General features: G+C 56.2%; 1 protein-coding gene across 2 annotated transcripts in view; it reads left to right on the top strand.

Moving 5' to 3' along the window:
* The window catches only part of TTC28 (tetratricopeptide repeat domain 28), a 623,216-nt gene that overhangs the window by 573,152 nt on the left and 25,592 nt on the right, over positions 1-24,472 (top strand). For both annotated transcript variants that reach the window (XM_012763803.2, XM_075996660.1), the window contains 2 exons: positions 2,842-2,982; positions 17,183-17,327. In XM_012763803.2, coding sequence (XP_012619257.2) covers positions 2,842-2,982; positions 17,183-17,327 — 286 coding nt within the window. The remainder of the gene's footprint in view (positions 1-2,841; positions 2,983-17,182; positions 17,328-24,472) is intronic.

Raw genomic sequence — 24,472 nt, 5'->3', positions numbered from 1 at the left:
CGATGTGCCATTGCTAGAAAGTCCTCCTGAGAAACGGGGGCAGGGAGTGATTGTGCAATGCGAGCTAGCAAGGCATTTGGGACCCCTGCTACATAGATGAGGCTTGTTTTGTAAATGGGAGGTTCCCTTATCTGTGACATCACCTGTTTGTTTTTTCCCTTCAGTGTTAATACTTTGAAGGGTCAGGAAATAGGAAACAACCCCATTAAGCAGGAGATGCTGAGGGCTCCGGGTGCAGCTGACAGCAGGAGTGGAACTGCAAGATAATGGGGCTGATACCGGCCCCAGCCAATCCTTCTCCCCTTTGCAAAGCGATGAATGACAAGCAGATTTCTCAGCTCCAATCAGGCAGTCTCATTCAGATGATGAATGTGTCCCCAGACGGGGGAGCTTGTTGAGTGATATTTACCAGGGTCTCTGTGAAGGGGCCTCAGTTCCCAAGGGAGCATTTCGAGCCTCTGCCTGCTCGCCTGTTCAGCTGACATCCATGGGGTGGTGAGTGGAATAAAAGCTCTCCAGCATGATGGAAGCCCTGGTGATTTGTTTAGATGCTAGAAATTTCTTGGTTTCTCTTGCTTCCTGTATTCAGCCCCTCCCTCTCCTGCAGAGAGAAGTCTCTGGATTCTGTGAGAAGCTTAGAGCCTTAAAAGAGGGGAGGTGGGAGCTCAGTGAGGGCCACAGACCCGAGCTGGGCTCAGACCCGGCTCTGCCACCTACTGCTCCTGGGCCAAGTTCCCTGGCTTCTCCAAACTTCCATCTCCTCAGGTGTGATATGGTGACAAGACAAGCTACCTCACAGGGTTGTCACAGAGATAAAATTAAATCTGTATAAAAACACTTTGCACATTATAGAATGCTCTCTCCAGCGTAAGTCAGTCATTCATTTAGCAAATCGCAGCACATGCCAGGCACTGTGCTATTGGAGGAGCCGGTCCCAGCCGGTGCAGCTGGGAAGGAGGAGCAGGCTGGTAGTCAGGACCTTGCCAGCCGCCAGCGTGGCGCTGGGATACTCCCCAGGTGTCTTTGTGTTCTGCAGAGAAACAGAACCAGTAGAAGACAGACGCACACACATAAATAGAATATATTCGTATATGCCAAAGACACATAAATAGGATGCGTTTGCATATATTTATTTGTATAGAGGATAAAAGAGGTTGACTGTGAGGAGTTGGCTCACGCAGTTGTGGAGGCCGAGAAGTCCCAGGATCGGCAGCAGCAAGCTGGGGCCGACGAGAGCCAGTGGTGTCAGTTCGAGTTCAAGTCCAAGTCTGAAGGCAGAGGACCAGTGCCCCAGCTTGAAGACAGGACAGAGAATTAATTCTCTCTTACTCTGCCTTTTTGTTCTGTTCAGGCCTCCAGCGGCTTGGTGGCCGCAGTGACTTCCCCTGGGGGAGGGAGGCGTCTGCTTCCCCCGCCAGTCCACCAGCTCCGGTGTCAGTCTCGCCCAGCAGCCCTCACAAACACTCCCAGAATAATGTTCAGCTAAATATCTGGGCACCCCGCAGGCCAATCAAGTTGACCTAAAATGACCCGCCACGCCGGGGTTGGTGTTCACTTAGAGCACTCAGATTTCTGTGGCAGCTTTACACGCTGTGTCTCATGAACGACCCAGTGAGGAGCTTATTACCCTTCTCTGTGGCGGGCATCACCAGCCTGGCCATTTGCAGTGGGCCACGTCTGCCTTAAACCCAAATCTCCACACACCAGGACCCCGCCTCTGCAATGACAGGAAGCCTGCTCTCTCCCGAGTCCCTCTCACCCGGCACGTGAGAGACTGCGGCCAGTCTTCCGGCCCAGTGCCCTGGCGCCCTCCACTTGTCCTCCTGGGTCCGCAGTCAGCAGGCGGTTTGAAAGAATTGTCCCAGGAGCTTAGAGTTACCTGTGGACCAGACATCGCTCAGCATCTCACCACGTCCCAGCGAGGTCCTGACGCCAGAGGAAGATGAGGGCTCAATGTAGACATGTGCCTTTGCCGGCCTCGGCCGCTTGTGAGGCATGGTTCGGGGGGCGGCGACACGGACATGTTGGCCCTCGCGTGCTGTCTGTGTCTCCTCAGGGCACAGGGCGTGGCTTAAAATAAGCCTTTTGTCATCGTAGCCCTGCCAATGAATCAGAGCACTTTGGGGTATTTCTGTTTACTTAAAACCCCTTGTGAGATGTTCTAGTAACGTCTGTCATAGGGGAAATATGAATTTATTAATTCAAAGATGGTTACTACTCATGCTGAGCTTGGAAAATGGGCCAAATCAATAGCGTTTCTCAAGTTCACCCTTCAGACCACGCCCGCTCTGCCTGGCACCGCAGCCTCGGGGAGCAGGTCGGTCTCCTCGCCCGCAGAGCACCTTTGTAGCTGCGTGGCCGCATGCTGAGGACGGTACCTGGCACAGTTTAGGGGCCTAGCCACTGTTTCTGAAGTGGACTGAACTTGCTCTGGGAGGACTGTCACAGCTGCACTCACCTCAGCTGTGTTCTGGAAAGAGTGCCTGCTGGCACGTTGCTGCGTGTGCGTGTGCGTGTGTGTGCACGTGTGTGCGTGTGTGTGCACGTGTGTGTGCATGCCAGACCTTGGGGATGCGGTACTTGCTCACACGACTCCTGCCCATGGAGAGTTCACAGCCAAGTGGGGGTGACAGGCCTTGAACACCCAACCCCAGTTCATCTTGAAGCACTGGACAAACGAGGATCAGAAACAGGGCCTTGGGGACGCCGAGGAGGGGCGGGACCATGCCAGCATCAGTGCTAGGGATGTGCTGGGTGGCAGAACGGCGCGGGGCCTCTCAGTGACTTCCATAGCTCAGCGCCTCCTTTCTCTGAGTGGCTTTTTCTGCGATTTTCCTGCAGGGCCTGTGCCAGCAGCGAGACGGAGAGCGAAGCCGGGGACATCATGGACCAGCAGTTCGAGGAGATGAACAACAAGCTCAACTCAGTCACCGACCCCACCGGCTTCCTGCGGATGGTTCGCCGCAACAACCTCTTTAACAGGTGCGCATGGCTGCCTCCCCAGGCCGGTGCAGGGCAGGGTGGTCTGAGCACAGGTGATGAGCCTTCGGGGGCGCTCCTCCCGGCTGCTCAGGCTTCTGGCTCGTGTCGCGCGTCTGCAGCAGCGAGCGTGATTCCACCGCCCTGTGCTCGTCAGGGCGTCTGCATCACACCAGCACCTCCAGCTCAAGTGAGAAACCGTGACAGGCTTGATGTGACAATCCTCGTTTGGCTGGGGTGGGAGGCCCAGGGGACGGTTGGCTGCTGCTTTTCATAGCCTCAGAGCTGGCTTCCCACACACCGGGCAGAAGCTAGACAGGGCAGCCCCGTGTACATCTTTGCCAGCGTCTGCAAGTAACTCGTGAGCCAGGCACCTGCGTCGACTTCCTGGCCAGATTCGGGGGGTCAGGGAGAGCGGCGACGCCAGCATTGTTGGAGGGAGGGCCTAGGAAGGTGCTCGTCCAGGCCCGGGGTCACCCGTCTGCCCTGAGACCTCAGTTCCTTACAACGTGACCAAATAGGCCTCATGGCCTTAGGACGAGTTGCGGTTGAAATGACCAAGCCAGCACACCCCTGTGTCTTTTAATCAGGAGCGATACCAGAGCTGGGTCCAGATAAACAGGGGCAGGTGGCCGGAGTTGAGGGGCACTCGTCACACTGCCGTTTGGTTGCGTGGCAACACCATGGGAGTACCTTTCGATAGACTTCTCCAGAAGCACATCCCAGGCTCTCCAGGTCCCTGCCACAGCGCGAGGGCCTGCCTGTGAAGGTCAGCGGGTCGACCCTGGCACACAGGAGGGAGTGACTGTGCGCTGGGCAGGAGCAGCTCTGCTCGGCAGCCCTGCTGTGCGGGACATTGTGTGCCCTGTCTGCTCCGCTGCAGGCCCCGGTTTCCTCTCATTATTGTGCTGTCCGGGTGACAAACGTGTGTTTACTTTCCCAGAGCTGAGCTGAGGAGGAAGGGAGCCGAGGGCCTGGGGGGGAGGAAGTGGCAGCTTGGTCGAAAGGAGGCCAAACCTTAGAGCTGCTTCACCCCCAGTTCCTTCTTCCCTCCCACCCTCGCAGGTGCCCGTCATGGCTTTGGTTTCATGTAGGGACATGACAAGGTCTGAGGTCTGGGGTCAGGCCTGGGCTCACATCCTTGCTTTGCCAACTTCTTGGCCAGTGAGGCAGGTGACGCTCAACCCCGCCACATAATGTGATTGGCGGTTACACGCTAGAAGAGCTCGGGGCTGGGCCTCTGGCCTTGTTGCCTAGTAGCTGTATGACACTGGGCAGGCAGTTTCACCACTGTCAGCCTCAGTTTCCTTGTCCCTGGAATGGGGACAGACTTCCTACCCTGCAGGTCTCCTTTCATGTGGAAACTAAAGGAGCTAATGTATACATAACACACTGACCGACTTCCTCATGCATAAAAGGCACCATACACCCGATGGCATTCTACTGTTTTGAGTAAAGTGGAAAGAACAGTGCTAAACTTGAATTCTTAAGATAAAGTGGGTGGACAACCTGGAAGGGATGAGATATCTGTGATGAGCCTGTGCAGCGAGTGTTGGCTGCCTTGGATGACTGCCTCGCCTACCCCACTTCCTGTCCTACCTCATGTCCTCCACATGAGGGCGCTGCCAAAACAGACCATCCGGCATCCATGCAGACCTGGTCACAGGTGCTGCCGTGGTCTGGAGCCAGTCTGCTGGGGCCTCAAGCACTACAGAAGGAAAGGGGCAAACCAGGTATATCTGGGCCCTGGCTTATCAACCCTGGGCCCAAGGTGGTGTGAATTTTGGGTGGTGGAGTTGCTCATTTTTTGTCCCTCCTATCAGCCCTGAGATAGATCCTATGAGCACAGTACTATGCATTAATTTGTTGGTTCATTTAAATAACACAGTCTGTGCTCCCAGCCAGGCTGGGGACTGGTCCAAGCCCTAGGGACCTGGCAGGGAGCAAGCAGGAGCAGCAAGGCCCACGGCCCTGGACCCCAGACCCCGCTGCCCAGCCGCTCTGTTCCCAGCTCCTGTGGCAGGGTTTGCCCAGCTCAGGACCTCAGTTGCATCTGCAGGAAAACCAAGCCGTTGGAAGGGATCTCTGCAGACCCTTCCAATCCTGCACTTCTAGAGGACACCAACCCAATGGCAGATTGGATGAGGAAAGCAGCCTGCCTTCTTTCCACCTCGGTGCTGTGAGCCCTTAAGGGCCAGGACAGTTTGCCACTCGGTGCGCTGCCTTCCTGACAAGCCAAGAAAGAGGGAGCTCTGGACTCAATCCGTAAGGGGTCAGAGCTACAGCTGAGCGAACCCCGGACGCAAAGGTCTCCTTGTTAGTTAGAACAGCGTGGACTCTCACAAACTTCTGGAGCAGTCTCCCGTCTTACAGATGAGCACATACGTGCGAGGGACGATAGAGACCTGCCCGTGAGCAGGTGCCCAAACTGAATTTCAGGACGTGCCTCCCAGCTGCCCTGCCAGTCTCTCCCCTGCCCTGCTGTCGGGTCCCAGGCCTCCATCTCTGCCCCTTCCACGACTAGGGATCTGTGCTAAGGGGTGTGCTGGCTTGTCACTAAACGGAACAGTTAAAAAGAGTTAAAAGGTAGCTTTTCCGTAGACTCCTGACAGAGACTAGCATTTGCAGAGCGCTGTCGCCTGGAGCCTCAGGGGTGAAGTGGGAGCAGCCATGTGCATAGGGCCTTGTTTGCTGGGGCAGCACCGGCTCCGCCTCCAGGGACTCTCCAGCTCGGTGATTTCGTGGATTCCATGTCCCTTTTGTTCCTGGGCAGTTTGCAGACCGATTTGGCAATGAGGCTGCTGTAGTTAATGCAAGTCAAGTGTGACTTGGCTTTAGATTTTTCTCTCTTGCCACTCTAGGAAATGGTCTTTGTTCTGCCATTGTTTTTGAGGTCTCTGCAACCACTATTTTTCTTCTTGCTTGTGCACTTCGGCAGAAAACACATCTGCATTCTATACCCAGAGCAGGCACCACTTTTGAATGAAAAACAAGCCCCCTTCTCTTGGCTAGTAGCATTCTGACCCCAGCGTGGGCCCCAGCAGGCAGAACAGCAGCCCTAGACTCTGGAAGTTACGCTGAGGACTGGCAGGCCAGCACATGCATGTCCAGGGGTGGGGAGTAGCTGTGGGAATGTATGTATGTATTTGTGTGTTGGGGGGGGGGTACATTTGCTGTGTATGTGGCCAGGGTGTGGTTGGTGTGTATGTGTGTGACTGAACCTGGGAATAGTCCACAGATCACACATTTGCTGCAAAAAAGAGGAGGAAGACCAGTGCGGGCCTTGGCAGCAGCCTGGATCCTAGGCCCCAGGGCAGTGTCTTGGCATTAAAGGTGCACCTGCCCAGGGTCATTTAGGACGAGTATCCCAGAGAAATAGCCCGACTTCTTTTGCCTGTACAACGTGCATCCTAGGTTTTAATTTTCCACGTTATGGCAACACGATTTAGAGAGTGGCTCTCCTGTTACCCAGAGAGCAGTGACCAGAGCCAAAAAGAGCACCAAGGAGTGTTAAGTCTCCCCATTCTAGAAGGAGGTGCACAGTCGGCCTGAGCCCTGCCTCAGGTCTCTGCAGCTTCCCCGGCACCCGCCAAGCCCGTCCCTGACTCTCACAGAGACTGGGCAGGGAGTCAGCAGGTGAAAATGCTCTGCCCGGTCACGGGTCCCCTCAGAGAGTCACTCACAAAGAGCAGGGCCCTGCAGAAAGGGGAGAGAGGCATCTCCATGCCACAGGTCCAGCATTCTGTGACTGGGACAGGGCGAGAAGAAATCAGAGGGAGGGGGCTGGCCACAGCACGCTCTGCGTGCCCACGTGTAGTGTGGCGTGGATGTGTGCGTGTCCTGCTGGGTGGGTCAGGTGGCCTCAGCCGCTTCGCGATTCCCCACCTAGGAGGCTGTCTGCTGGGCAGGGGACCTCGGCAGCAAGTTATAGGGCATGCAGCCAGTAGCAGGGTAGCGGGGCCCTGGGGCAGCCAGCAGTGGTTGCCACATCATGGGGTACAGAGAATCCCTCTCCCCCTTCTGCCCTGAACACCAGAGGGTCTGCCCTGACACTGAGGAGTGGGAAGGGCTCCCCGAGCCTGGCCTCAGTGGAGGTGGGAGAGGATGGGGCGACCACATAGGATATTTCCTAAATGCTTGGAGAGTCAGCAGGACAAAGTGGAGAGCAGTGACTGGAGAGAACTGTCCCCGCAGTCAGCCCGGCCAGTAAGCTGGGGCCCATGCACACGCATCTCTCTCTGCGTTCCTGCCGGCCGCATCCACATGCATGTGTGACTGTGGTTTTTCATAAACGCCCTCACGGGCCCTGCTTCGGGGACGTCCTGACGCACACTCTAGCATGCTGCGGAGGTCCACGTAGACTGGGAGGCCTGTGCACATGGGTGCTCCGTTGGTCACTGTATTCCCAGGCCTGGGCACGTTCCCATGGCGAGGCGCATAGTGCGGGGGAGAAATCTCAGGCCCTGGGGCCAGAGAGACCTTAATTGGAAACCTGGCTACACCCTTTATTAGCGGGTGACTTTTAGCCTTTTATTTTTTATCTGGAAAATGAGGGTCCTAATGGGGCTGTCAGTAGATGCAGTGAGCGTGCAGTGAGTGTGATGGTGGCTGCGTAGACCCGCTGTGTAGTAAGTAGCTTACTTCTCTCCCCGCCTGGGTCTAAGGTTTCTGTGGCACTTTTTTGGCTCTTTTTTGGGTGCTATAACCAACATTCAAAAGATCAAATCTCCACCCGGAAACCTGATTGGATAGCTCCATGCTTCTTCCTGCTACAAGCTGTCTTAGTTGTAGAAAGCCTTTGAATAAATGCAGGATGATGACCCAGTCAGACATCAACTACAGTCACAGCTGTGGCTTTGAACCCCTGAGCTTCCATACCTAGTTTTCTGGCCAGTGTTGTGCCATCCCTGTCCCCTGCTCTTTGTTGGTGGCCCGCTGGCTCCTGGCCCCAACACGCAGCAGAGTGTTTTCTCTAGCTCTGGCCTGGGCCAGCCCCCTGCCCACAGTCGCCTCACTGTGGCTATTCCGGGCAAGGTCCGTCCCTGCTGTAGCTGCTCCCGCTGTTGGTTCCAATCACTGGGCCTCAGGTGAGAGCTCCTGTCCTGGTACAGCACTTCGAGGCACCAGGCTTCCCCACCCTGCAGGTCAGCAGTCTCTCGTGTGCCTGCACACGTACACTCTCTCACATCTGTGATCAATGCCAGGCAGCACAAGTACAACCGAGGCGCACGTGTGAAATGAAGACAAGAACTGTCTATCAGAAGTCACTTTCAAAGCAGGTCCCATCAGGGAGTGACAAGTTTATCCAAAACACAAAAGGAGTCCCAAAAGTTTGCCTCCAGGTTATGCCAAGATATCTTAAGGCATAATTTAATTTGTAAGTAATATTTTCCTTAACATTTGTTTATTTTTTCATTTTCTTTGTTCCAGAAATGATTTAAGACAGTTTATTAGAATTTACACAGATGCTACAAGATCACATCAAAAATAAGCAAATGGGGCCGGGTACGGTGGCTCACACCTGTAATCCTAGCACTCTGGGAGGCCAAGGCAGGCAGATTGCTTGAGGTCAGGAGTTCGAAACCAGCCTGAGCAAGAGTGAGACCCTGTTTCTACTAAAAATTGAAAGAAATTAATTGGCCAACTAAAAATATATAGAAAAAATTAGCCAGGCATGGTGGCACATGCCTGTAGTCCCAGCTACTTGGGAGGCTGAGGCAGCAGGATTGCTTGAGCCCAGGAATTTGAGGTTGCTGTGAGCTAGGCTGATGCCACAGCACTCTAGCCCAGGCAACAGAGTAAGACTCTGTCTCAAAAATTAAATAAATAAAAAAAAAAATAATCAAATGGATGAGAAAATTCAAGATATAGGGAAAATAAGGGTTGAAGAGAGGGAGGAAAGTTTATGCACAAAACATGCACGGTGAAGCGCTGCCAGGGCTGGGCACAGATTGGACTCTGAGTTGTCCTGGCAGTCAAAGTGGAAAGGTCAGCTTCCTACCTGATCCCCTAGCTCTGGCCCAGACCTCCTGAATCAGAATCTTTGGTGTAATAGAGGCCCCACCTGCTTAGGAGAATGAAAGTCTGAGTGGGGCTGCTGCCCTCTGCGCAAAGCTCACCCCCAGAAGTTTCTGACGGGTTCCCGGGCACTGAATGCTGGGCCTGCTCCTCTGCTACCTGCCCTACACCTGTCGCGGCCCCTACCCCCACCCCCAGTCATCTCTTTCCCCACCGTAATCGCCACTAAGACCAGCAGGTTCAACCCTGTCACGTTTCCAGTCTCCATCCCGTCTGTGTGTTCCCACTGCCATGCCTGTGTCGGGCACTCGCTGTTGTCGTGAAATTACTGTTTCATGTGATCCCAGGAACAGCCTTAAAAGGTTGCTGGTGCTCAGCAAGGCTGATTGCCCCAAGTCTCCTCACTTGTCAGTGACAGGGTGCAGTTTGCCCCTCGCTGGGTGTGACTTCATCCCCCACGCTGACCTCGTTACCACCTGCTGGGGCAGGCCAGTGGTCACGGCTGTCCTCCCCTCCGGCTGGGGTGCGGTTCTGATGGTGTCACTCTCCCCACGCAGTCTCCGGAGCTCCCCGGGGAAGTGGACTGAAGCGTGGAGCTCGGCATTCGAGTCCTTCACAGTCCCGCTGGCCATCCTTCCCATCTCCTGTGACATCTGCCCTTTACCCTGTGTCCCAACACAAGGGAACCCTGGACCTGCCCTTTCCCACCTCAGAGCCTTTGCTTGGGTGTGGGACACGGGCAAAGAGGGCTTTCTGCTGAGGTGCCATCTCAACCCAGCGTCTTTCGAGAATCCACCTTGGCTTGCCCGACTGGGAACAGTTCCTCCTTTCTCTGAATTTCCTGGAGCTGGGCCTGTCGGACAGGGAGCCACTGCCTTCCATCTGTCACCTGTGTGCATGCCCCTCTCTGCCCAGGCTGCACGCTCACCTGAGCCAGGTGACGTCTGCGCTCTGTGTCCCCAAGCTGCGTAGCACAATGCCTTTGGGTAAGTAGGCGCAGGTACTTGCTCACTTACAGAAGGTGGAAGAAAGGTCAGTCGGGATGGAAACAGACGTTTGATAACTGTGACAACAGCAACACAGATGGTGATGGCAGCAGTGGGTGTGTGCTGATTACTTGCCAAGCCCCCAGTGCTGAGCTGAGTGCTTTACGTGCATTATCTTAGTGCCTACAACAGCCATGAGGGCTACTGCTATGCCACTGAAGCCTGGGGAGGTAAATTAGTTGCCTGGGTCTCACAGCTAGATAAGGACAGAGCCGGCATTAGGATCCAGGTCTCTCAGACTCCAAAGACAGTGCTCCAGCCCCCGCCCACACACTAACTCCCTTGCCGAGTGATCCACCCGCCCTTTGCCTGAACGCCTGCAGGGACAGGGAGCTCGCTACGTCCCGAGGCAGTGCAGTCTGTCTCTGGACAACTCTGACTAATCCAGCTCTGGGGTTCTTTGTGACTAGTGAATAAGATCCCACCGGTGTGTGTGTTTGCCCGAGGGCGCAGAACCCTTTGGAAAGGGGTTTTGGTGCAGTGCCGGGCACGCATCAGCTGGGCAGACTGTCCACGCTTTTCTTCTCCCCAGCCCCGAGCATGTGGTGATCCTGCCCCCAGTGACTGGCTGGCTTGGGCCTCTGTCCTGACTGCTGAATGGGGCAGCAGGAAGAGCCTGTGCAGGGGGGCGTCATCAGGTTCTTCCAAGGTGACCATCCCCAGGCTTGGGGATGCAGAGCCTCGTGCATGTGACAGCAAAGCACCCTGAGCGGGCAGAGGCCAGACACCGCCTACTGCTGCCATGGCCCCTGCAGGAGGGCAGGCCAGGCCCCCTTGGTGGAGGCGTGTGTGTCACAGCCCTTAACTTAGCAGGGGACCTACCATGGTCCTGATGTGCCCAGAAGAGTTCAAGAGCAAGGGGAGAGAAGCCACACGCATCCCCAGGCTCATCCCCCAGCTTGAGAGGAGCCAGGTGTTGCTGGAAGAGCAGGGGTCCCTGCCTGAGCCTGCCCAGCCTGTGGCTCCTCTCCCGAGGAGGGGACAGGCGCTTGGTAATGAAGGAGGTGAGTGGCAGAAAGTGCCAACAGCTTATAGAATAAGGACTTAAAATGCAGCATTTGACAGGTTCAGCTCCCAAAGGAGACAGTCTTTCATGGAGGAAAGTCACTGAATGGTTTCAGAATCCTTTTTGTAAAATTGAATGGAGGCATCTCTGGCTACTTGAGTATATTACATTTGCCAATTAATTTCTCTATTTTAGAAATCTAGGTCTGGGCTGAAAATAAAATAAAATAAAATAAAAATTTCTCTATTGGTAGTTGAAAACTCAGGCCCAAATCTCAGGCCAGTTCCCATCCCTCAGAAGATGCAGCTCAGTTCAGAGCCCCAGAGGGGATTTTGGAACAGCCTGGTCAGGGCTGAGGTGAGGAAGGAAGGAGCCAAATGATTTTCCAGACGGCACGGCCCCCGCAGAGCAGGGCCACACTCACCGTCCGCCAGGTGCAGTCCTCGCCGGTGAGGCGGGTAGCTCCGGCCGGGAGGGGCCGAGGGCCTCGCCCGAGTGATGTGAGCACCATCGGAGCAGAAATGACAGGGCTGAGCAAAGGCAGCCATGCCTTGAGTGAGCCACTACCACGGAGGAAGCTGCCTTTCCTCCCGCCTGTCGCTGAGCAGCTCTGTGCACCGTCTGCTGTTCTGGGCTGGAGGGTGCGAACGAGGCGGGGGTCCAGGGCCTGATGGTGAACAGCACTAGTCCCTGGGCTCCCCAGAGAACAGAGGCCCCAGGCTGCAGGCTTCCTGCCACCTGACTGCGCAGGGCACTAGGACCCTACCCCTGGCATCGCTGCCTGAGGGGTGATGCTTAACCTGTGGTCTCCGTTGACTCATTGGTGACAGTGCAGGGGCTAGGGGTGTAAGAGGATTTGAATGATGTACACAGGCCACGGGCCAGCTCTGGCCCACCTTCGAAGATGCCCCATATCAGATAGCTCCCCTCCCACCCCTCCCACCCCTTCCCGTCGTCCTAAAGACGTCATGGCTGGGTGCGCCCTGTGTCTAGACAGACCAAGAAGGACCCATCCTCCCTGGAGAGGAGATTCATTAACAGCGAGTGCAGCCACACTGGCTAGCATTTGTCATCATTCCCAAGACATAAGCCAGACCCCTGATGCCTCTGCCCTCCTCGGTGGCTCTCACATGTCATCCTGTGGCTCTGCGTTTTCTACGAGCAGAGACCAACGTTGGCCTCACCTAACCCGCTTCGCCATGCAGACTGCATGCCGGGAGAAGATGAATATGTTTCTCCAGAAGTAGATTAATAAATAGCATCTGAGGAATGAGCTAATAAAGACAGTGCTGGGTGGGAAGATCCTGCTGAGAGCTGGGCTGTCAGTGAGCCCCACTGGGTCCCTGCAGTTAACGGACAGGCCAGGAGGAAAGTGAGCCAGCGCCACCTGCCGGAGCCCCACAGCGGTACACCTGTGAAGCCTGGGAGGGGCGGCCTGTGGCCACCTTCAAGGGCTGGAGGGTGCAGCGAAAACCCTTCCCCGCCAGGCGGGAGGCCTGACCCCTGCCTGCCCAGGAGCTTTGTGCAGATCTCTTGCCCCCTCTGAATCGCGGTTCCTCTCTGTGAAGGAGAAGCAACACTGTTTGGTGAGACAGATGTGGCAGGCCTGGCTGTGTCACCTCCTCTGGGCTGACTTCCTAAATGGGCAGTACAGCACCTGCTGTGGCTCACAGTCCTGCCGCTGCTGCGTGTCTCCACCCCTTTCAAGCTCCCATTCTAGTAAGTGGAAAGCACTGTGCTCTCATCTCAGCATCCAGGAAGCTGGGGCAGAGGGAAGTCAGCCAGGCTGAAAGGCCCCGCAGAAATCAAAGCAGCACAGTGTCTGCGGGAGTCCCCTCCGTGCCGTGCAGCCCCTCTCCGGCGGATCTGTGGACACACTAGGCCGTCCTGACAGTGCAGGAAGGATCGCAGGGAGCAGCCCGACCCTCACACCCTAGTTCACACCTGCCAGCCACGGTGAGCAGTCTGCCTGCCTGGGACTCAGAGCCCAGGGCAGCTGTCGCCAACCAGCTGTGACTCAGAGGCCCTAAACTACACTTCACCACCGGGGCACGTGTCCGCAGTGCCGGCTCCAGGGAGCTCACAGCAGTCTGCGCGGGGCAGCCGAGGCACTCAGGATGGTGGAGGCAAGGAGACCGCGGCCTGCCCGTGAACCAGAGAGGGCAGCGTCCTGGCCTGTGAGTCCCTGCCTGACACCTTCCCGTGCCTGCGCCTCTGGGTGCCTCCCAGAGCCCCAGGGACTGTCAGTCCCTCTTGGCATTGATTTTCTGTCCCCCATTTCTCTGCCCTGGGACTCTCTCTCCTGGAACAGCCCTCCAGTGGGGACCAACGCATGCTGCTGCCATCGAGGCACAGCGAGGTGCCAGGACCACCGTGTGGAGAAACCCAGGCAGCTGCCACCGGAATAGTGGCTGAAGAATAGGCGTGTGCGTGCAGGCAGGCGGGGAGAGCCGCCACCAGGGCTGGGTGGCAGCAACAGATGCCACCTGCTCTGGGGGAAAAGTCTCGTATGCATTTACCGTGACCTCACGTTATGGTTTCAGGTTAGTTGGTTCTTTGTCTGTCCCTTGTTTTATAACCACCAACTGACTATTTCTGGGCTTTTGTTTTTGTTTTGAAAGGGACATCCTTTGTGGTAGGTGCCCTCCGCTGAAAGGCGACACAGATCAGAGGGGTGTCCTCAGGGGCTTCCTGTCTATGGCCAGGTCCAGGTGCACCCACCCAGGAACTGTGCTCCAGAGATGAAGGGTCTGTGAGCTGCCAGGCCATCGGAGGGGCCAGGGTGGGTCTGAGGGTCAGCACTGATGTGGCATCTGGGGAGCAGAGGTCAGCAAGCGTCAGTGGGGCACAGGTGGGCCTGGCAGCCTGGAGAGAGCAGGACAAGGTCAAGTGTCAGGCAGGGAGGCTTGCCTGAGGCTCAGAGGCGGGGGCTTCTGCTGGCAAGCTTGGGTGCCTGCCCTGCCCACCCCTCCAGGGTCTGGTTCTGGAATAATCTGCACTTCCTGGAAACATAACCACATGCCCAGAAAGGGTTTCCCAAGAAACCTCCCCCAGATCAAATAAGTGCTGTGAGCAGCTACGTATTTACCAGCCCTGCGAAGACATCTGACTGGTTTCCCAGCTGAAGTCGGCCAGTGGTGAGGGTGACATATGGTCTGATCATGGCTGTTCTGCAAAGCCCAGCCCGGGGGACAAGAGAGAAAGCTCTCAGGGAGGGATGCGGACATAGATGGGCTCCCTCTCTCATCCTCTAGGAAAAACTGGTAGCATAGGGGGAGGAGCTTCCTGATTAGGTAACCTGGCTGTTTAAGAGGGTACCCGGGCCTGCTTCTCCACAGGTAACCCAGAGCCCCTGCTCTGGCCACCTGGCCCACTTTCCTTTCCAGCCTGCATCCCTGACCCTCTGTCCTCATGCCTCCTCACACGCACTGCCCCAGGCACCCCGTCTCATTTCCCAGTGTTGTGCCTTTCCTTATGTCATTTCCCCGCTTGGAATGACCTCTTCCACACTGTGCACCAGGCAGGCTAACTCCAGATCCTCTCTAGTGGCCAGATCAGATAGTGCTCTTCCAGAAAGCATCCCTCAGCTCTGCCCGGCTAGCAGTTGGAAGCAGGAGCTGGTGCCTCAGTGCCCCTCCACCTCTGTTGGAGCCTGGTGCAGAGATCACGGCCTGGCCCCTGCGGACCACTGTGCCTCACACATCACGGGCAGTGGCGTGTGGGGGATGGGCTAGTGCTGCTGGAGCCCTTTGGATGCCTCCGGCACTCACGGCATTCAATAAAAAGACACCCCTGCCATCAGTACCTACAATCCGAATCCCACGCCAGGCCTCTATCTGTCCAGCTAAGCCTCCAGGCCTTCCTGGTTCCCCGTGCTTTGCAGCCATCCCCTCCGATCCTCGCACCCCTGCCTGTGGGCAACACCGCAGCCCACGAAGTGATGCCCAGAGGGTAACTGACTTGCCCAAGGCAGAGATTCGAGCTCTGCTGGTCTGTTCACCACCTCCCTCCAGACTTTTTCTTTTGAATTGGTGGCTGGTGTCAGACTCCAGCCCTTCCCTGGTACTTCCTTGTGCTGCTCAGTGATGTCAGCAGGGGTGCCCTGCCCAGGCCCCCAGGGACCACCCAGCCTGACGTCCTGGGCTCCTCAGGGAGGGGTCAGATGGGATGGGTGTTGGGTTCTGACTTGTTGGAATAAGTACCCAAGCTTTGGCCAGCTGAAGGAGCACTTATGTCTCCCTGGGCAGCTTGGACTATCCTGGTCCCCTTGTACCCCAGGGGAGAGCAGGGGGCCTCCTAGAGCTGGGATCTTTCTCCAGCAGGAGCCTTTTTAGCTCTGAGCCAGAGGGGCTTGGGGTTTGTGGAGCACCTCCATCAGTCACCGTGAGGACCTGGGGCGACAGCATTGTCTGGGGGCGTGGCACTGTCCCTGGACATCCCAGTGGGGTTGATGAGACTCGGGTGCCTCAGGTGGGGGTACTGGAGCCCACAGTGCAGACAGTCATTTAGGGTGTGAAACGAGAGTTCACGGGGAGAGGGCACCGGGGGCCCCTGCTGCCCCTGTCTGCCGTGTGTGTGTGGTGACAGTGCCGTGACAGACACCGCATGTCACGCCGGAGCCTCTCCTCCGGAGAGCAATTTGGTAATCTCCCCTTCAGGGGAGAGTTGCTCTTTGCAGCGTATTCTGTGGAATTAAGTGAGCCTCTGAGTGTCACTCCAGGGTTATGTGTGCTCCGCTGGCTCTGATGGCAAAGACGTGCCGAGGCCCCGTCACTTGTAATTACACATTTGCAGAGTGAGCGAGGCCAGGCGCAGGCGCGGCTCGCCGCCCTCCGTGCCGCCTCCGCTCTGCTCGTGCAGGCGGCAGCCCGGCCGAGGGCGCCCAGAGGGTGGCTTGGCGTGAACCTAGAATTTAGGTCAAGTGGGACATTGCGGAGATCCCCGAGAGGGGTGGAGGGCCACACCTGGAAAGCACCAGTGATGCTTTCAAAGCATTTATTTTACTGTCACTGTCTGGCCCAGGAGGGAAAGCAGCCTTCTGGTGTTTTCTCAGGCAACAATCAAGTTGCTGTCACTACCAGCAGCCCAGAGTGCTTACTGGAGCTCAGCGGTATATCCGGTTTAAGGGACAGTCTTTGCCCTTAAGGGTCCTAGAATACACAGCAGAAACCCCAAAACTATGTACAGTGTCTCAGTCAAGGATGAGAGATTGCTGACTATCTAATAGTCATACAGAGAATGTGGTCGAAGGCCATGCTGAGGCCACATGGCCGGGCCACACGGCAGGTGCCGAGAAGGATGCATGTGGTCAGCTCGCCCCTGCATTGGAAGCAGGGCCGCTCCCCCTGCCTGGGCCTCTTCTGCCCACCTTGCATTTCATCCTCTATAGGTCCCCAGAGACTGCGCCACGCCCGACAGCCAGCCAGGGCTCAGGGAACATTTCCTAAGTGAAGGAGTGGGCAAATGGATGCTCCCATCCTACGTCAGGAGTATGGAAATTGGGGTCCTTGGGGTTGCAGATGCCTCTGATTTCATAAAACTAAGCCTGGAAGCATTGGAACAGAAATGGAAAAGCAAAGCAAAGCCACGTAGCCAGCCACGCAGGCTGCCCCGCTCCGCAAGGCCAGCCCGGCCAGCCACTCCCAGTGCCCCGCCTGAGGGGCCGCGGGTCGGGCCTTGCGGAGCGTGTGCTGGGGAGGGGGGGCGCCCGGTGGCTGCTCTGAGCCCGGGCTGGGGCCGACACACTCTTTGTCTCGTCTGAGGCTCCTGTGCCATGAGTTAATTGGCACTGGGGCACCGTCCTCGCCAGCCTGGTGGCTACACTGATTCCTGATGGTCCTCACGTTTGCCTGCACACAATCACTCCACGCAGGATGTAATTAAATCCTTTGAACAGCACTTTGGGACATTCGATTATGTAGAAAAACTCCACAGAAATGTAAGCTGTTGTGTGCAGCTGGTGCCCCCTGTGGTTTCTGACGGTGCTCACTGTGGTATGAAAATGGCCTTACAGCGAGGGGAGGGGACGAGGCCAGAGGGAGGCCAGCGGCACTCCTGCGTGGGGCCCACCCCACCCCTCGCCCCCCACCCGCCCACGTGGGCCCTGACGATCCCTCTGCCCTTCTCTCCCCAGGAGCTGCCAGAGCATGACGAGCCTGTTCAGCAGCGCCATGTCGCCGACCCAGGACGGGACGTCCTCTCTGCCCAGGAGGCAGAGCTCGTTCCCCAAGCCCCCGCTGCGTGCCCTGTACGACCTGCTCATTGCGCCCATGGAAGGGGTGAGTGGCTTCCGGGGGCACAAGGCTCCTGGCCATCAGGGCATGTCATTTACCCGGCAGTGCCCCTGCGTATCCCCTTAGGTGCAGAAACGGGCCCTGAAGACAACCAGAGGTTGTCCAGACCACACGACTCCTCTGTCCAGCTTTTCGGCATTTGAAGGCTAAAGTGGGCGCACATTCTTAGCTGGTTGCTGGTTATCGGACATGGCCTCGAGCTTCCAGTGGGCAAATCTGGGCTCAAGTCCTAGCTCTGCTCCTCACAAGCCAGGGTAAACGTGCTCCCGTTACCTCACACGCAAAGTGAAGTGGTGCTCCCTTCCCGGCCTGCCCAACGCCGTGACCTTGCGGCCCAGGGAGGTGCAGGCTACGCACATCTAAGCAGCCCCCAGCAGGACCAAGCCGTCAGCGCCGGCCCCACGTGCCCAGGGCTGGGGCTGCCCTTCCCACCTGGCATCGCCGCGGGGACGTGGCCTTGGCCCTGCTGTTCCCAGGGGGCTTCTTTTCACCTTGTCCCCACGCCCTACGGGGGCTGAATGCTTCCCCACCTCTCGTTCTGGAATCTGGTCTGAGCATGTGCAAGCCAGGGCTGTGCCTCCTGGTGAGAAGGAGACCAGAGCCAGTTCCCGCCGCCTCTTTCCTGTCAGGAGTCGCCGACCCCACGTCGGAGTCCCTGGGACAGGACTCGCGTAAGCTCCGCAGGCAGGTTTGCTGTGGCCTCTCACCTGCCCTGCTCTCTGCACGCCACTTTTTAATTCAGACGCCGCTCTCTAACTGGACGGGGGACACCGGAGGGCTCAGGATCCATGTGGATCCCGTGGCGAGCCCGTCAGGCGGCGCGCTGCCCGTCGGGAGCGCACGGGGCCTGCAGCAGGCCGGGCAGCTCTCATCTCAGCTGCGCTGTGGCCCTTCCTCCTCGGCTGGCCGCGGTCTGTCTCGCAGGTGGCAGGTGACCCCTCAGCAGCTCTCTCTCCCGCGTCAGCCACCTGACGGGGTTGAAGCCCATCCTCAGGATACCGTATCTTGACAATGACTCCTTTGTTCCTAGAAAATGCTCCTATCTTTCCCACCCGACTTTCCAAGCATGTGTCGCAACTTGCCTGACGTCTGTGGGAGGCTGTCCTGCCCGCCAGTGCTCTAGGACTGCCCTGGTCGGGGGTGGCTACGGTGGAACGCACAGAGCGCTGGGAGCCGGCACAGCTAGACATACTTCTGGCACTGCCCTTCCTGGTTGGGCGACCTTGGTGAAGCTGTTTCCCCGCCTGGAGTGTCTATTATGGAAAATGAGGGTCACCCCACCCCATGTGTCAGCTTAAAGCAGGTTAGATAAAAGTGCAAAGTGCCTGAGGCAGCAGCAGCGGCGAATGTGCCCCCGGCAAGTGGTGGCTGCCCGTGCCCAGGTTCCTCCTTTAAGTGCTAGGTCGCCGGCCCTGTCCCTCCGAGCCTTCCCTCCGGGGCCTCCTAGATCTGATCACACCAAACACAGAGGCCCGGCCGGTCCTCTCCTCCCCTGTGATGCCACTCCTTGCGTGCACTCAGCGGCCTTCTCTTCTTAGGATTATTGTCCTCTCCTGTGTCCTTTTAATGGGGTGACCAAAACCGCAGAGAGCTCTCCACCTCAGAGCTCCTCGGATGCCATAATACCTTACCTGATTTATGCGCCGTGCCTTGGAGGAAGAAATATATACCTAGCCCCTGAGGCTGCTTTTTTCAAGTTTCCTTTTCTGCCATTAACTGTCACACAGACCATTCCGGTGACTTACTGCCAGCCTTCCCTCCTGCTTGCCCTGTTTCCCATGGAACCTGCTCCGGTGAAGGGTATTTGGACACCATTCTTCACCCACTGGGCCTTCTCTGTCCCTTCGTGTCTCTCCTTTTGGACTCAGATCTCCAGATTACTTGCGCCATCAGTGTTGAACTGGCAGGGGGGACCCAGGACGGGAGCAGGGGGTGCTGGCTGTGACTGTCACCACTGGCCCTGGTGAGGCTCTGGCCACCTGGACCTGCAGGCCCCTCTCATCTCTGGCCCAGCTCGTGTCACCTCCTCTTTGGAGCCTTCCTGTTGCTTCTCCCACCGACTGAACCCTTCGCCCCCTCCCCACCCCTGGGCCGTTTCCGTACCCGGATACTGTCAGCTCTACAGTGCGGCCCACATCCACGCAGTCAACCAGCAATGCATTGAAAATATCCAGAAAAAAATTCCACAAAGTTCCAAAAAGTGAAACTTGAATTTGCCACTCTGAGTGCTGCGAGGAATCCACGCGGGTGAGGTGATGCGCCGCATCGTAACAGGTGCTCTGAGCAGTCCAGAGCCGCCGCGCGGCCTGCGGGAGGATGTGTGCGGGCTGGATACAAACGCTGTGCCATTCATAGCAGAGGCTTGAGATTCCTAGGATTTTGGCATCCGTGGGGTCCCGTAGCAAATCCCTCCAGACACTGCGGGATGACGGCACTGGACTGGACTCGGAGCTTAGCTCTTTGCCTCTCGTCCTCCACCGTGCCTCCCCCCACACGCCCTGGAGGCGAGGACTGGCATGCATTTCTGTGTCCCCGGGCCTGGCACACTTGGGCACTCAGTGAAGTTATGCAATGGCATGTGGTCCAAAGCTGCGTCTGCATGTTGGGTCTGGCTTGGCATCGAAAGCAGGAGACCTAGGGGAGAAATAGGCTGGCGGGCTTTCTGTGGCCACTCGGGGCGAGCCTGGGGGCTTCCCGTGAGGGGACGCAGCAGGAAGGGGCTGGGCCTGCTCTTGAGCTTTGGATCTGTGAGGCCCCCCGAATGCCCGCCAGCCAGCGGGGTTATTTCAGGGTGGGGCCACAGCCCCGTTGACATGAGTCCACGTCGAGCCAGGTGAAGATGGTGGGACTGTTGTGGGGGCTCTGGCTTGAGGCTGGAATCCGCTGGGTGGAGACCACCAAGAGGAAGCTGAAGGCTGAGGGCTTCCTGGAGCTGGTGGCCCCGAATCCTCCCAGGACTTCCACGTGGGAAACCGCCGCAGCGCCATGGTCGTCCCGGAAGGGGGTCCTCTGAGTTTATAAAATCTGCACTGTGTGTTTTAGGCAGTTTTTATCCCTGAGGACTGTCTCCTGTGACTTAAAGAATAAAAATATGCTAATGCGGTTGGTGGGAGCTGGCACCTGGACAGCCTCATTTCCTCCAGGAGTGCTCGCAAGCGGAAGAGGTATGGACTCAGCCTCAAACACGTTAGAACGACGGTCAGAATAATGCCTTTGTAAACTAGAGAAGGAAAGGCCCTGCCGCCAGATACGTGACCACCCCTTAAAGGCCGCCAGTGGCACCCCATGCATGTGCTGCCATCCAGGAGCCGGTTGCAGGGACGAAGGTGAGGGGGCCTCGCGCTTGCCGTCGGGCTGCAGTGAAGGCAGGCGTTTAGTTGGAAAGAACATCCTCAGTTCCTGATATTCGAAAATACTCTCACTTGTGAATCACGTGTTTGAACACAGTGAAGGAGTGTGGCAGCTTCAAACGAGACAGAGTGAAACCTTTTTAAAGCCATTAAATTATCAGAGCAAGAGTTGTTCCTTGGCAAACTGAAATGATCTGTTGTATTTCAGTAAAAATGCTTAACTGAAAAGTTGGGCTCTAATTAGGAGTCCTCTCCATCCCCGGTTCTATCTATTCATTCAACAGATATTTATTGACGTCTGCCAGGCACACACTGCCCTGAACCCGAGGAGACGGCAGAGAGGCTGGGCCAGGCCCTGTCTTCTGTCTGCTCTCAGGCTGTGCTCAGTGGGAGTGGCAGGCCAGCGCCAGAGGCTGGTGGGCTGCACCGAGTTGTGGCAGGTCGTCCTCGGTGACCCCTTCGTCTCAGCAGAGTCCAGTCACCCCTCCTGACCAGGCCACCGGGGTGGAGAAGGCGGCCTCGGTCATTCTCCCACTTCTCACTGCAAGCAGCCTGCGCCCACAAGGGGGCGACATGACACCGTCACCCGGCTCCGAGCCTGCCGCTGTCAGCTGCCAGACAGAGCCAGGACCATCTCCACGTCTTCAGTGAGAATACAAATCAAAACCGAAGGCCCACGATTATGAATCACTGACACTTCAAGACTAAAACGATTAGCCTCTTCACAAGGGGCATATAATTATTTGAACAACTGCCTTTGTTTGGCCGCAGTCCTGTTGCTAAGGGACTAGGTCAGGCAGTATGAAAAGTGGAACAGAATAATATTTTACCGTAGGCCTTGCACCAGTATTTGATTTAATTTGGCTTAAGGGAAGCGCGGCCGTGGCTTTTTCCCGGAACCATGCTGTCCTTTGCTGTCAGGACGGGGTGAGCATGTCCACTTATCTTTGAGGCGAGCCCGGTTACATCTGCACACGAGCCATCATGTAACATTAGGTCAAATCCTGTCTGATGCCCAAAGGAGAAAATGTCACCAAAGAAAAGTGGCAAGGGTTTAGTGTGAAAGGGACGAGGGTGTGTTTGCATCTATGGCCTTAGTTTTTAATCAAGTTAGAGTGAAGCATGGTAATCTGTGCTTTGGCCGAGGCCCTCCACTCATTGTGAAAGGACAGATCTTGGACCCATCCTGGCCCCACATCCTGAAGGCCCAGGGCCACCTCAGAGCGTGCAGCAGGGCCCTCTCGCCCAGCCACACGCATGTGGCGTGGCCCTGTGGGCCTGCTGTAGGTGGGGCTGCTTGTGCATCCGGGTCCCAAGTCACCACTTGGTTTGCAGGTAGGGTCTTTGTTCAAATATAAAAGCTGCCACAATCAAGGGACCAGATTTAGAGTTAATTCCCCAGGTTTGGTCAAGTCACTCTTCTTTTTTTTTTAGACAGAGTCTCGCTTTGTTGCCCAGACTAGAGTAAGTGCCGTGGGATCAGTCTAGCTCACAGCAACCTCAAACTCCTGGGCTCAAGCGATCCTGCTGCCTCAGCCTCCCGAGTAGCTGGGACTACAGGCATGCGCCACCATGCCTGGCTGATTTTTTCTATATATATTAGTTGGCCAATTAATTTCTTTCTATTTATAGTAGAGACGGGGTCTCGCTCTTGCTCAGGGTGGTTTCGAACTCCTGACCTTGAGCAATCCACCCGCCTCGGCCTCCCAGAGTGCTAGGATTACAGGCATGAGCCACCGCGCCTGGCCAAGTCACTCTTCTAAGGTTCAGATTTGGGGACCTTTGGGGATCCTTGGAGTTTTGACTTGTTCTAGTTATAAAGTCTTTATATATGCCATCCTGATCCACCTTTATTTTCCTTTATTTAAATTCCCTGTTTCCTATGTTTAAAGTCTTAAAAACTAAGGTTATAGGACAGGTAGCAAGAGTGAATGATTTGATCAGAAAAGCACTCTTCTTTCACCTCTGCTCGTATTCACGACACTGTGGAGTCATCTGTTTAAGACCCTAGAAACTCACTCAGAACTTGATGTTTGTGTCAGTCAGGCTGGTGAATGCCTTCGTCAACACTGGAGCTTGGGGCTTCGCCCAAGACTTGTCCTCTGGGACGGAAGCAGGTGCTGCCTCTGCCAAGGGCTCGGCCGGAAGGGTAGCTTGGCCGTGGCCGGGTCGTGACCATGATTACTGCTCTGGGGAAAAGGGCTCTCTAGTGTTTTGTAAAATGCCCCTTGCAAAATCAGGGAACACAATAGAGTCAGTTTACCCTAGGACAGATGTGACAGGAACAAGACTGACCATTTTGGTGCCTGTTTCCTAAACAGATTGGATATCTTGGAGATAGCCAGAGGATTTTTGTCCATAGAAACAATCAGACTAGATTCTAGAATATGGGGTGGAAGATGGGGCCCTTGAGACTGGCAGCCTCACTGCCAGGCTGTCTAATTGATTTCTGATGGAGACAGCTGTAGTCATATTCAAATGAGGACAGACGTCACCCAAGGACAACAAGCATTTCCACAACTGGTTAAGAGGAGGAAAAATGGAGGCAATTACCGGCAAGCTGTCTGCACGCCTGAACTGGCGGTGAGAGCACCCAGGACAATCAGTTCCCACAGGTGCGTGGTGTCCGCATGGGGACCGCTGCTGCTAGGCCAGTGGCGTCTGGGTGCCGGCTCTGTTGTCGCTGCTGTTCAGCAAGCGGAGTCCCAGCCTCATCCTGGCAGGTTCTGGCCAGGCCAAGCACTTCTGCCACCAAGGGTGGAAGTCTCAGTTGGCCCAGGTCAGCCAAGATGGAGAGAGGGCCCCCACTGCAGAGGCTCCTGTGGCTCGAGTAGTCCCTTCGAGGGCATGTGGCCGAGGTTGGACCCCGAGTACCAGCCAGGCCCCTCTGGCTCTTGCTGGCCACCGGTCATGTTTGTCCGACACCCAGATCCCCACTCAGCCCTTCTTGGGTTCTTAAGACAAACCAATGGGCTGTCGTTTGGTTGGCCAATTGAATGGGTTGAATTTTCACTTTTCCGTTTGTGGCTGGAATACAGCGTCTACAATCTTAGTAGGTTTCAGTCATGGCTTGAGTGTTATTTCCAGTAGGTATGTGGTATTTGTTGACCCTGTATATATCCACCCATGACAACAAAATTTCTCAGAAGCATCGAGGAAAATGTTCCTCCGCCGTAAACATTTATTCAATCAATTATTCAAACATTTATTCAATCAATTCACTCAAAGGTATGAGTCAGGAAAAAGTCCAAAGCCCTGTACAGTAGTTATGGGGTATCCAGATTCCCTGCAGTCTTCTGAGTCCTTGTTGTATAGTCAGGTACACTTCACCCCAAATCTGATCAGCCCCAAAACTTACAGACCCAGGATTTTCTTTCCCTCCCCCACGGTGATCGGGGATTTTCGTTCCTCTGTGGCATGTGGTGCTGTGACGGCCTGAGAGGCCTGCCACGTCCCCCAGTCCTCAGGACAATCCCCGGCACAGCGTGGAGGTCGCCTGCGGACCCTGTGAGCCTTGGCGATGCACACGGAGCACACAGTTCTTAAGCCAAAAGTGAGGACCCGTGCGATGTGACATCTGGTATCCGTGCTTTCTGAACAGCCCAAGCCCTCTGGTCACCGTGGATGTGTATGGAGGAGCCCCACTGACCAAAGTGGTCATCGAATCAGAATTCCCCACCCAGACCTTCGGGACCCACGGGGTCACCTGGGAGAACTGCAGGCTTGGAAATTTGGCTGCAGGATGACTGCTTAGTGGCGGCTCAGTAAGTGGCTGTGGGT

Source organism: Microcebus murinus, chromosome 22 (assembly GCF_040939455.1).
Source record: "Microcebus murinus isolate Inina chromosome 22, M.murinus_Inina_mat1.0, whole genome shotgun sequence".
NCBI lineage: Eukaryota > Metazoa > Chordata > Mammalia > Primates > Cheirogaleidae > Microcebus > Microcebus murinus.
The sequence above is the reverse complement of the archived record's forward strand: the minus strand, read 5'-3'. Positions and strand labels throughout refer to the sequence as shown.